The 13,028-nt window shown below is 46.3% G+C and overlaps 4 protein-coding genes across 5 annotated transcripts; all 4 read left to right on the forward strand.

The window, feature by feature from the left end:
- Window positions 1–782: 782 nt before the first annotated feature.
- LOC6501550 lies at window positions 783–1,813 on the forward strand. Of its 2 annotated transcripts, none has more exons than XM_032449671.2 (3): window positions 783–1,298; window positions 1,358–1,588; window positions 1,645–1,813. In XM_032449671.2, exons 1-2 carry the CDS (start codon window positions 871–873, stop codon window positions 1,584–1,586), a joined length of 657 nt encoding a protein of 218 aa, XP_032305562.1. In that variant the 5' UTR covers window positions 783–870; the 3' UTR covers window positions 1,587–1,588; window positions 1,645–1,813. The 2 variants fall into 2 exon arrangements, with proteins under 2 accessions (XP_032305562.1, XP_032305563.1); XM_032449672.2 differs by having other exon boundaries at window positions 1,648–1,813.
- A 947-nt stretch (window positions 1,814–2,760) lies between these two features.
- Window positions 2,761–5,971, forward strand: LOC116656057. Its single transcript, XM_032455389.1, has one exon. It carries the CDS (start codon window positions 2,905–2,907, stop codon window positions 5,728–5,730), a length of 2,826 nt encoding a protein of 941 aa, XP_032311280.1. The 5' UTR covers window positions 2,761–2,904; the 3' UTR covers window positions 5,731–5,971.
- Window positions 5,972–6,234: 263 nt separating this feature from the next.
- Window positions 6,235–9,126, forward strand: LOC6501551. The gene has a single exon (XM_001955426.3). The coding sequence runs from the start codon at window positions 6,235–6,237 to the stop codon at window positions 9,124–9,126; it is 2,892 nt and encodes a 963-aa protein (XP_001955462.1).
- Window positions 9,127–9,518: 392 nt separating this feature from the next.
- LOC6501552 lies at window positions 9,519–12,263 on the forward strand. The gene has a single exon (XM_001955427.3). It carries the CDS (start codon window positions 9,519–9,521, stop codon window positions 12,261–12,263), a length of 2,745 nt encoding a protein of 914 aa, XP_001955463.1.
- Window positions 12,264–13,028: the final 765 nt, after the last annotated feature.

Here is a 13,028-nt window from a genome sequence, read left to right on the forward strand (position 1 = left end):
TAAAAACCTATCAAAATTTTATCGTTTTAATGAAATATTCATTATTTATTTTCCATATTTGTTAACCGTTGTGTACATTTGTTCAGTGGTGTTAGCTCGAAGCTCTACCTTTTTGTTATATTTTTGATCCAAATGGATTTATTTGGCTCTACTTATGGCCATATTACTCACACAAACACCCTCGTTACCCAAACCAAAGCCTGAGGTCCTTGGGAACATGGCACATATTTACACTTCGCATTTCTAATTGGTTGGTTTCTTGGCTTTTGTCCTGAGATGCAGGCAGTCGTGTAAAATGTTTGCCGTTTATTCTAGAGCCGTATATTAATTTGCCAAAGCAATTTAATTGCTGCAAGATTAGCAATCCCTTACCCAAAAATATGCAAATAAATGTGGCTTGTTCTGTCAAAACCGATTCCGCAAATAAATTATGCAATCGAAGCATGACATTTAGTCTGAAATGAGACAGTCACAAACCAAACGACAATTGCTGGTGAAATTGTTTTGCAATTGCTTTACTCGACAAAATGGTCAGCTAATTAACAAGTCATTAATGCCGTGTTCTCGACGATAGAAGCCATTGCAGCCACACGAAAATTTTGGCCAGCTATCACACGTTTTGTGGGTGAACATATATTTGTGTGAATTCGAATTCTGAAATTTCTGAGCTCGTATAGCTAATACCCTTGAAATTAAATCGAAACTTAAAGTATATATTATAACATTTTGAATTAAAATTTAAATAAAAAACTTAGTATGCTCCGCTCATCTTTAAATATTTGTCAATCCACTGTCGTTTTGTTCACATTCATTTTAAATTTAGTATGTAAAATAAAAAGCAATAGTATCAGCAGTTGAAGCATCACCAAAATGGGACCCAAGCCGGAGCCTCTTCCAATTTTTGTATTTGACGTAATTATTACGAAATTGGAGGCCACTGACACAAAGATCACAAATCCATCAAAGCTGGAAATTATTGGAAATTTCTTTAAGACAGCATTCGAGATGTCTCTCGAGCAGATTAATGTCACTGATTTCAAAAGCGGTTGCAGCTTAGAGTTCCAAAAGGAACCAAAGGAGATCCGCAAGAATGTAACAAATACCGGCTTAACCTTTAAGGTAACATACAACAAAAAGGTGATTGGCAGCAGCCAGGCTTTTTTTCCACAACATTTACTGGACACCTTAGACCGAGATATGACGGATATTATACATTCGGATTTGGTTGACATTGTTCGAGGCGGCGAAGTAACAGGGAAGCTAGAATACCTAGCTCGGATTGTCATTAAATGCGTGGGGTAAGTACTGGATGTTCTTTTAAAGTTTTTTGCATAAAATTATATAACCATTAATTAAGTGAGACGGAACCGGATTGCTGGCCAAATATGGGAAAATATATTGCTCCCCAGGACATTATGTTTTTGATAGGACCCCTTGATCTTTGTCCAATTCCCTGTGAACGTTGTTCGGATGTGATTGAAGACGAAGAAGGTGACGAACGGCTTCGGCTGGACCTGTCGCGATATCAAAGTCGGCTGCCGAAAAAAGGCTTACCCATATACCAGCGAAAAAAAAGTCAGACATGACTGTAAGTAGCGAATATTAATCCAATGACAATTATATTTTTTATTTTAAACATTTCAGCAGCTAAAAAATAGTTTAAAAAAATGCCAGTTTGCTGAAATACCTTAAAAACTACTATAGGAATTGAAGCGATGGCGAGGGTCCCATCAAAACAAAACAATTGTGCTAAAACTTGTAACACTTCAACCACTACAAGTTTCTAAAATAAAATAGATCTGCCTTTTTAAAATGTTTTAGTTTTATTGGAAATATGGAATTGGAAAGGAATCTACTGTTATACAATCTTGGATACCATTAATATTAATATAAGTACTATAACATTAATTCTATTCAGATCTGTTAACCTTTCTAGCTTTTGGACGGAGAGTTAGGGTAAATTGGAAATTGGAGTAGACCCATGGTGTTATATAATTTATGCACGAGTGGTTTTCACTTGGCCAGCAGGAACTCGGCTAGCAAAGCCAAACAGAACGGCAGGGAAATTCGCCGGACCCGTGGACCCAATTTGTTATTGTTTGGCTATTGGCGTGGACAGGAACCTGACCCAGAATCCACCCGCCTGCCTCTCCCACTTGCTAGTGAACATTTGGCTGCACCAATTTGTATCCAATTAAATCGGCTTAGTTAGTCAGGGAGTTTTCATTTTCTGCGGTTCGGCATTTTTCGACAAAATGTTCCAGGACCCAATTTTAAACTAGTTGTTGTGTAATGGGAGGAGCGGTTCGTTGGGGGAATAATGAACAAGCACGGATAACCGATATGAGTCAACTTAATGCGCGAAATTTAATTAAAATTGAACTTAATTTAGATAAGCATGTGAGCTGATTTGATAAATGGCAGTACGGCGTCGTGGGCGTGTGAGTTTTCCCAGAGCTCGCGTGTTAAGCCGCTTACGAAAGGTGTAGCCGCAAATTCCAGTACGTGGAGCTTTTGGCCGGGCTATTAGCCTGTTTGTGAGCAACAGGCAAATATGGGAGTGGTCGGGGTAATTAGAAACACATTTTTTTGCCATTTTGCTGCGCCGGACATTTTCGATGTCCTTCTTCAAGGGGTCAATGTAGGTCAGCCCCAAAAATTCCTTAACCTTTTGCAGAGTAAGTATATTTTAGTTCTGGCTTTCGTTGATTACATTTTAAAAGCATTGAATTCAATGTCATAAACATTCCTTATTCAAGCTTCTGTTTTTAAAATAGCCAGTTCACATTTAACACTCACACCGCTTGCATTTACACTTTTCCAACAAATAAGTTTTTACCCGAATTTTGGTTTATGTTCTTAAGATTTTTAGCAAAACTATAGAGTGAAATTTTTTATTTTAGAATGGCTCTTGAAGAAACTCAAGACAAGCCGCTGAACTTTGTGTTCGATGTGGTGTTTCCCAATTTGGAATTGTTTAGCAGCAAAATCAAGGAGCCGTCAGAGGTGGAAATGCAGGTGAAGTTTTTATCTTTTAGCTGTAGGGTCACCGGAAGCCGACTTAATGTTACTGAGTTTGTGAACGGCCGGACCACTGAATTTTTGGCGACTGCAACAGAGGTGCGTCGCAACTTACAGGATCCTGGAATAATGTGCCAGGCCCGCTACCAGGGTTCCACTCTAGGCAGTGCTTCCTTCATTTTGCCGGACACAGTTGTCGACCAGATCTACGCCAACATGCATGATCTTATATACCAGGGCACCATCCAGCTCATGAGCCGAATCACGCATATCGGCAATGCCACAGTTTTGATCATTTTCAGGACCAAATGCGAGGAGATTCCAAATTCAATCCCGGAAACAAGATTGGATTCAAAGGGACAGGTCCTACGACTTCCAGAGAACAAGCCAGAAGCCAGTACTCTGGGCACAACCTTTAACCAGCAGGACATTCTTTTTGTCGTTGGTGACCCTGATCCGCTCCTAAAGATTCCCTCGGAACCGTGCTCGGAACTGGCACCGGAGGAAGGCGATCCCCGACTTAAGCTGGACTTGGCAAGATATGCCAGCTTGAAGAATCGACGGGCCATTTTTCCAGACGATGACCCCTGTCCTAAGATGAAGCCGTCGTTTACCACGCTCAAAAAGCTTACCCGGCACTACTCGCAAATTATAGACTCTATTTCGGAGAAAATAAAGTCAATGGATTGTCAACCGCTCCCACCCAGTTCAGTGCCTACCACTGAACCACCCTCGGAATGGACGATTCCCTCGAACAAGTTTCCCTTTGAAGAGATAAAAGATGACGGAGACCGGTGGATCCCAATGCCCATCCGACCCAAAGATGACTACGGCGTGGAGCCTATACGCTTTTGTCCCGTTTGCTTGCACAGAATGTCCTGGATGCCGAAGTATGCGCCGTGTCCCAGGTGCCTAACCAAGGCGCGTCCTGTGCTGGAAGGACACCTACGTAAAATACTGACTGCCGAAGAGATCATGGCCGAGCAGCTGAAGAAACCAGTGCCCCCTCCTGGAGCTGAGGACTTTTGTTCGCGTCCCTGCGACACTGCATTGCGCCAAAAGAATGCTAGGGATCGTAATGGCACGGATCAACAGGACCCAGGCTCTGACGAAGAGTGCGCACCGTGCCGGTGCACCTGCCGCGCGGGAAATTTTTGTGCCCATTGTCGCATACGCGAGATGTGCGCAGATATATTTAACAAGGAATCACCCGAGCTGATAAAAAAACACTCGACCGTTCGACCACCAGAGCCGGGATCTAGCGAAGATTTTTGTGTTATAGCTCAGTCCGAGGACGACTATCGTCCGTATTTGACAAGGGTGTTTTCTCAATTGAACGATCTTTATAAGCTGCATGACTCCCAGAAGATAGAGGCTATTCAGAAACGGTGCGAGTCCCAGACTCTAATGACCCTTCACATCAAGACCTCTAAAACCTCTAGCAAGGCAACGATACCGTTTGACGGGCGCATTCCGGGCATTCCAGCGCCATTCCACATTGAGGCGGGTCACAAGAAATGTGTACCAGATAAAAAACAAGTGCCTCGAAACCACGGCTGGAGCTGGCCGAAATCCTGCGCGGCTCGAAAGCGGGGCTGGCGACCCGGTGCCATTTTGAGGACAGCCGGCCACGTGATGCGCTACTTCTTGACGAGGGACTCGCAACAAAATATCTGCCAGATGGTGGTTGCCAAGCATGAAGAGGATGAGCGGAATCGTCTGCCAGTCTTGAATATTACCAAGCGTTTTGGAGAGATCTACGTGACCTTGAGACCTTTTCCCACATCGGAAATCAAACAAAAGCCCATTGTTTTCCGAATTGTAAAGAGTGAATTGGCGGTGGCTTTGCGTGAAATGAAACGAGCCCTTAAGGATCAGGGTTTCCGGAAGTGCACTTGTCACCAGCCCCTGATGCTTTGCGTATGTCGCGATGCTCTCGAAAAGTTCGTTCTAAATAAGGCCCTGAAAAAGGAGTGCCAGAAACGACTAATGGAGCCATGCCCGGAGCACCTGGTACTGACCGATACCAGTTGCAGTGACATGGAGTTTGAAATGGATGTCAGCCCCCCTTGTCGGCCTAGAAGGAAAGTCCTAAGGAAGAAAATAAACCACTGCACTCAGACATCAATCAAGGACAAAGATCCTCCGCCACGGAAATACCCAAAGAGGATTTCACCCTATTACAAGCGTTTCGACTGCGCCGTGGGCGACCGCTACATGGGCACGGCCATGGGCCGGCCCGGCGAGGAGGTCTTCGAAGATGGTCTCTTTGGCCTGTTGGGCGGCGGACCACATGGCCCGAATCTGATGCCCTGCGGCAGACCCCGGCTGGCGGCTGCTTGGCCGAAAGGTGCTGCTTTCAATGCAATGTTTGGCGGAGGTCGTGGGAGTCGTGCACGTGCCCTCAGTGGCGTTAAGAGTGACTTACCCGGGGCAAAAAAGCTTTTCCCAATAAAACCAACAGGTCCAATTCCAGTTCGTTTTCCGAACCGGCTCCTCAAGCCGGCGCAGGATGCTGCTAAGGCAGCCTTACAGGCGGAGAAGGATGCAATTATGACGAAAAAGAAGGGCATCGACATGATCAAGTATCTGCAGAAGGAGGGCACTCTAACCCGGCCATGGAACCCCGACGAGGGCAAAGACACCAGACCGAAGAAGAAGAAGAAAAACGGTCCTGATGGGCTGACAGATGGTCAGAGGAAGCTTTAGCTCCTCCTCTCGGCTCCGCGTCCTTGGCTCTGATCGACTTATAGACGCGGCAAGGATACAATACATGCAACGATTCTTGTTTCTATCGTTGCGTTGATCCTTGTCACTATGATTATGTGAAGAAGACCTGGATGGATTCGGAAAATACATTCTATAAGGGCTGCCCAAGATGTCACGAAAATGCAAGCAACATTGAAACGCAAATAATTACAAGGCTGCAATAAATAATATTACAACCTTATAGGCCAACTTTTTTTTTTTAACCTTCCACAATTTTATTTAATTAGTCTTCACTTACAGTTAAAATCAGCGTATAGTAGCCTTGAGTTTAAAGTCAGTGAGCAATTTAATTAGTATTCATTATTAACTTACACATTTGCAATCTTGCTTACACAGATTGTTTTTCTGATTTCTTCACATTTCCTTCAAATATCCATTGCCCAGTTACTCAATTTACTTTATTGGTAACAAAAAATTCCAAACTCGTGAAAAGCCGCCCTTAGAATGAGTGTGCCAGATGAATCGGTGACCTTTTTAGTTGATGCCGTGGTCACACATTTGGAGTTAAAAGGCATTAACGTCGAACCGCAGAACTTAAATGCGTCCATAAAATTCCCACAGAGGGCTTGGAAAATGGGTGCCAGCCGTATAAATGTCACTGATTTTGCTCCTAAACGGGAGCAGCAGATCGTATCCAATCCCCGCCGCATGCGTGATGACCTGGAGGAGAAAGGCATAATTGTGGGAGCTATTTACAATGGGTCGACGCTGGGAACTGCAACCATGTCGTTCCCGCAGGAATTTCTCGACAAGATTAGCCTCACAATGAATGATCTCTTGCACGTGGAAACCCTTCAACTGATGCGCCGAAAGGACGTTATTGGCTCTGTCACCATTATGGTGCGTTTGACCTTAAAATGCGAGAAGGACCGTGACTCGATAACAACAAAAATATCAGACAGTCGTGCAAAAGTCAAATTTAATGAACCAGGGGCTACGGGACTGGAAGTGCCGCAGGTTGTAGCTAAAAAGAAGAGGCGAGTCAGTTGCTCCAGCCTAGGGTACACCATAAATCCGCAGGATGTCATGTTTACGATCGGCGACCCCGATCCGGTGCTGGAAATACCCTCCAATCCATGCTCAGAACTTGCAGAGGCCGAAGGGGATAAGCTTCTAAGATTAGACTTGGCTCGGTATAGCAGCATGAAAAATAGCAGGCTAGTTCTTCCCGATGATCTTCCTTGCCTTAAGGAGAAGCCTTCGCTTAGACAACTGAAAGAAATCACTCGACAGTTCACCCACATTGTCGATTCGGTATCCACGAAGGTTAAGCAAAATGATTGCTGGAGTCCAGTTGTTCCTACAGAAGAACCGTTGGAAAAGAGCAGTTTTCTAAAGAGTCCTCCGCAGGAACACTGGATTCCAGTGCCCATTAAAAATAACGAGGAGTACGGAGTCAAGCCCATTCGATTCTGCCCCATCTGCCTGTGTTCAATGTCCTGGCTGCCAAAGTACGCGAACTGTCCACGCTGCCAGACCACGACACGGCCTTTTGCCGAAGAGACTGTCAGCGATTTGCAAACTGCTGATCAGATAATGAATGAGCAGCTGGTGAGACCGCAAGCAGCAAATGGAGTGGAGGACTTTTGTCAGAGTCCCTGTGAGGCGGCCCTGAATGAGCTCCGTAGCGAGGATGAGTGCCCTCCCTGCCGGTGCACCTGTACGTTGGGCAAGATATGCGCCCATTGCCGCATTCGTAAGCTTTGCGAAGATATCTACCACGTTCCATCATCAGTTCATAGGATCCACCCAAAGGCAAAGTCGGACGAGGATTACAGTGTCATCACCGATGCGGATATGGAAGACGATCGTCCCTATTTAGCCAGAGTCTTCTCTGAGCTGAAGAATCTCTACGACTTACACGACTCCAAGAAGCAGTCAGACCTCGCAAAACGCTGCAACTCGAGCGCCCTATTGTTCCGACACTCGTCTAACCACGCGCCAGGCCAAGTAAAGCCGCGTGCCGTCCGATCCTTACCAGCCTGTGCTATAGGGACCAACAGGCCGAAGCATGTTCATAAACGCTGCCTACCTACGGAGTGCATAGTATCCCGGCGTCATGGTTGGAACTGGACAAAGACCGTCGAGGCCCGCAACAACGGATGGCGTCCGGGAGCCATTCTGAGCACTTCTGGCCATGTAATGCGCTACTTCCTCAATCGCCGCGACAAGTACATCTGCCAGAAGGCCCTTTCCGATTATCAAAAGCAAAAACAATTGAATCCTCCAATGCTTAATATTTTCAAGCGAAGGGGCGAGATATTTATCACCCTGCATCCCCAGGAATCCATGATTGGACGGCAAAAGCCAATCGTCTTCCGGATTGTCAAGAGTGATCTGGCTGTGGCTCTGCGTCAAATAAAACAAGCTCTCAAAGACTTGGGCTTTCCACGGTGCATATGCCACAAGTCCCTGATGTTGTGCACTTGTCGCGATGCTTTAGAAAAGATGGAGTTAAACAAAGCCCTGAAAAAGGAGTGCCACAAACGAAACATGCCGCCGTGCCCGGAACACCTGGTGCTTACCGACACGAGTGACAGTGACGTAGATTTTGAAATGGATGTCACCCCCCCTTGTCGGCCTAGAAGGAAAGTCCTATGTAAGATGATGAACCACTCGACTCAGACATCAATCAGGGACAGACGTCCCCCGCCACCAAAATACCCAAAGCGGATTTCACCCTACTACAAGCGTTTCGACTGCGCCGTGGGCGACCGCTACATGGGCACTGCCATGGGGCGGCCCGGCGAGGAGGTCTTCGAAGATGGTCTCTTTGGCCTGTTGGGCGGCGGACCCCATGGCCCGAATCCCATGCCCTGCGGCAGACACCGACTAGCGGCTGCTTGGGGAAAAGGTGGCGGTTTCAATGCAATGTTTGGCGGAGGTCGTGATAGTCGTGCACGTGGCCTCGGTGGTGTTATCGGTGGCTTACCCGGAGCCGACAAGCTTTTCCCGAAAACACCAACAGGTCCAATTCCAGTTCGTTATCCAAAGCGGTTCCTCAAACCTGGGCAGGATGCTGCTAAGGCAGCCTTACAGGCGGAGAAGGATGCAATTATGAAGAAAAAGAAGGGCATCGACATGATCAAGTATTTACAGAAGGAGGGCACTCTGACCCGGCCATGGAACCCCGACGAGGGCAAAGACACCAGACCGAAGAAGAGCAAGTTCGGTCCCGATGGGCTGACAGATGGCCAGAGGAAACGTATGCTCCTTCTGTCCGGTCCAGCTCCCCTGCTCTGCCAGATACCGAGACGTGGCAAGGGAAACAATCCATGCAACGATTCTTGTTTCTATCCTTGCGTTGATCCTTGCCACTTAGATTATGTCTGCTAAAAAATATCTAGAAAAATACCGAGATACGATTCGGAAAATGTACTCTTTGAGGGCTGCCCATGAAGGTGTCACGAAAATGCAAGGCTGCAATAAATAATATTACAACCTTAAACACAAAATTTATGTTTTTCTTACTCTTAAAGTAGAATAATTTAGAGAAGTTTTTTTTTTTGCGTTTATCTTTTCCCACAAAATTATTTAATTAGAGAATAGTATAGTTGCCTTGAGTGAAAAGTCAGTGAGCAATTTAATTAGTTTTTATTATTAAATTACACATTTGCAACTTGTTTTTCTGATTTGTACACATTTGCTTTAAGGTATCCATTACCCAGTTACTCAATTTACTTTATTGGTAACAAGAAATTCCAAACTCGTGAAAAGCCGCCTTTAGAATGAGTGTGCCAGATGAATCGGTGACCTTTTTAGTTGATGCCGTGGTCACACATTTGGAGTTAAAAGGCATTAACGCCGAACCTCAGAACTTAAATGCGTCCATAAAATTCCCACAGAGGGCTTGGAAAATGGGTGCCAGCCGTATAAATGTCACTGATTTTCCTCCCAACCGGGAGGAGCAGATCGTATCAAGTCCCTGCCGCATGCGTGATGCTCTTGAGGCAAACGGCATAGTTTTGGGAGTTCTCTACAGTGGTTCGACGGTGGGTGCTGCCACCATGTCGTTCCCGCAGGAATTTCTCGACAAGATTTGCCCCACAATGAGTGATCTACTGCACACGGATAACCTTCAACTGATGCGCCGAAAGGACGTTGTTGGCTCTGTCACCATTGTGGTGCGTTTGACCTTAAAATGCGAGAAGGACCGTGACTCGATAACGACAAAAATAGCAGACAGTCGTGCAAAAGTCCAATTCATTCAACCTGGCGTTACGGAACTGGAAGTGCCGCAGGATGTACCTAAAACGAAGAGGCGTGTCAGTTTCTCCAGCCTAGGACATACCATAAATCCGCAGGATGTGATGTTTACGATCGGCGACCCCGATCCGGTGCTGGAAATACCCTCCAATCCTTGCTCCGAACTTGCAGAGGCCGATGGGGATAGGCTTTTGAGTTTGGACTTGGCTCGGTATAGCAGCATGAAAAATAGCAGGGTAGTTCTTCCCGATGATCTTCCTTGTCTTAAGGAGAAGCCTTCGCTTCGACAACTGAAAGAAATCACTCGACAGTTCACCCACATTGTCGATTCGGTATCCATGAAACTTAAGCAAAATGATTGCTGGAGTCCTGTTCCTACAGAGGAACCTTTGGAAAACAGCAGTTTTCTGAAGAATCCTACGCAGGAACACAGGATTCCAGTGCCCATTAAAAACAACGAGGAGTACGGAGTCAAGCCCATTCGATTCTGCCCCATCTGCCTGTGTTCAATGTCCTGGCTGCCAAAGTACGCGAACTGTCCACGCTGCCAGACCACGACACGGCCTTTTGCCGAAGAGACTGTCAGCGATTTGCAAACTGCTGATCAGATAATGAATGAACAGCTGGTGAGCCCGAAACCACCAAAAGGAGCGGAGGACTTTTGTCAGAGTCCCTGTGAGGCGGCCCTTAAGGTTACCCATAGCGAGGACGAGTGCCCTCCCTGTCGGTGCACCTGTACGTTGGGCAAGATATGCGCCCACTGCCGCATCCGTAAGCTTTGCAAGGATATCTACAACGTGCCGTCATCAGTTCATAGGATCCATCCAAAGGGCAAGTCTGACGAGGATTATAGTGTCGCCTCCGATGCGGAGGGGGAGCCCGATGGTCCCTATTTAGCCAGAGTCTTCTCTGAGCTAAAGAATCTCTACGACTTACACGACTCCAAGAAGCAGTCAGACCTCGAAAAACGTTGCCACTCGAGCGCTCTTATATCTCAACACGCGTCTAAACAAGCGCTAGGCCAAGATCAACCGCTTGTTGTCCGATCCTTACCAGCCTGTGCGATCGTGACCAACCGGCCAAAGCATGTCCACAAACGCTGCCTACCAGCGGAATGCATAGTATCCCGACGTCATGGTTGGAACTGGACAAAGACCTTGGAGGCCCGCAACAACGGATGGCGTCCGGGAGCCATTCTGAGCACTTCTGGCCATGTAATGCGCTACTTCCTCAATCGCCGCGACAAGTACATCTGCCAGAAGCCCCATTTCGATTATCAAAGGCCACAACACTTGCTGCCTCCGATGCTAAATATATTTAAGCGAAAGGGCGAGATATTAATCGAACTGCGTCCCCAGGGAGCCATGACTGGGCGGCAAAAGCCAATAGTTCGCCGGATTGTCAAAAGTAATCTGGCAGTGGCTCTGCGTCAGATAAAACGAGCCCTTAAAGACAGGGGCTTCCGTAGGTGTATATGCCACAAGTCCCTGGTGTTGTGCACTTGTCGCGATGCTATAGAAAAGATGGAGTTGAACAAGGCCCTGAAAAAGGAGTGCCACAATCGGAACATGCCGTCGTGTCCAGAACACCTTGTGCTTACCGACACGAGTGACAGTGATGTGGAGCTAGACCTGAAGGTCATCCCACCCACAGCGACTCGACGGTTGGAGCTCAGAGCCATTTCCAACAACGTGAACCGCGGTACTCAGACGGGTAAAAAGGGAAGCCGGACGGACAAGCCCCTTAACCGGGTTATACTAAATCCCTATTCCAGGGCCTATGACTGTGCAGTCGGTGGTCGCTTCACAGGTACTGCATTCGGGGCGCCTGCAGAGAATGTTTTCGCGGACGGTGTTTTTGGTCTGGACGGTGGTGGTCCACATGGAGTCCAGCCAAAATATAACGGCAGGTCCAGGGTGCCACCATCCTGCATGTTACCTTCAGAAGCAGCAGGCAACGGGGAGACTATCCTTGGCGGTAGACAAGGACGTCCATGCCTGCATAACACTGGCGATCGTGGCGCTGCCGTCTGGGCTGGATTCCCCTATGCCGAAAAGATTTTTGGAGAAAAAAAGAAAACTGGACCCATTCCTGTGCGATGGACTAAACGAATGCTCCAGGCAGCCAAGGCGGCTAAACAAAAGCAACTCGAAGCAAAGGCAAAGAAGAAAAAAAGCGTAAATTTGTTGAAGTACATGGAGACGCAAGGTCCCATTAGGCGGGCGGGAAGTCCAAAAGATGGAAAGGTCCACAAGCCAGTATCTTAAGAAAAGTGATTTTTCGACCAAAATACCTTGGAATATGGCAAAAAAAATGGTACAGATGGAAATAGCATAAATGGAATTTAAATTTAAATAATACTAAAAATAATTTGTTTAAATAAAAAAGTTTTGACACATTGTAATGAAATTTGATGAAACAATAAAAATAATTGGTAGATATTTGCAATTTTGTAATTTTGTAATTTTATATTTATTTATATACACCACAAACTTTAAACGTAATTGAAAATGGTCAAATGGTTTATAAAACTTTTTGTTTGCTTTAATTTAAAGTAGGTGTTTTTAAAAACTGAAATATGAATAAATTTAGTACAGGTGTTGGATGCTAAAAATCACGAAGGACAGGTATTGTACAATTGCCTCGTAAACATTTTAAGAAATCGATACATTTTAAGAAATAATTATAATTAATTGGGGGGCAAACAAACTGTAAGCCAAATTGGAATACATGTTTCTTGCTGGCTGGTATAAAAGAAGTCTGCCAACCGCCAGAATGCATCAACAGTTTCAACGATGAAGTTCCTGGCTCTTAGTGCAATCCTGCTCCTTGCCGTTCTGGCTTTCGTCCAGGCCACACCGCAACATGGCTACAACTCAGGCCATGGAAGTCCTGCCCGACATGGGGGCTCTGTAGGTCATTCCGGACCGGTTGGACATGGTGGACCTGTGGGTCATGGAGGACCTGTCGGCCATGGTGGACCTGTCGGCCGTGGAGGCTCTGTCGGCCATGGAGGACCTGTTGGCCATGGT

The sequence above is a fragment of the Drosophila ananassae genome, chromosome 2L (assembly GCF_017639315.1).
Source record: "Drosophila ananassae strain 14024-0371.13 chromosome 2L, ASM1763931v2, whole genome shotgun sequence".
In the NCBI taxonomy this organism is placed as follows: Eukaryota; Metazoa; Arthropoda; class Insecta; order Diptera; family Drosophilidae; genus Drosophila; species Drosophila ananassae.

Bases quoted from the DNA above. Each gene is read 5' to 3' on its own strand.
- LOC6501550 (XM_032449671.2), top strand. From the start codon at position 871: ATGGGACCCAAGCCGGAGCCTCTTCCAATTTTTGTATTTGACGTAATT. The intron at 1,299-1,357 runs GTAAGTACTGGA...CCATTAATTAAG, and splicing joins ATTGTCATTAAATGCGTGGG to TGAGACGGAACCGGATTGCT.
- LOC116656057 (XM_032455389.1), top strand. From the start codon at position 2,905: ATGGCTCTTGAAGAAACTCAAGACAAGCCGCTGAACTTTGTGTTCGAT.
- LOC6501551 (XM_001955426.3), top strand. From the start codon at position 6,235: ATGAGTGTGCCAGATGAATCGGTGACCTTTTTAGTTGATGCCGTGGTC.
- LOC6501552 (XM_001955427.3), top strand. From the start codon at position 9,519: ATGAGTGTGCCAGATGAATCGGTGACCTTTTTAGTTGATGCCGTGGTC.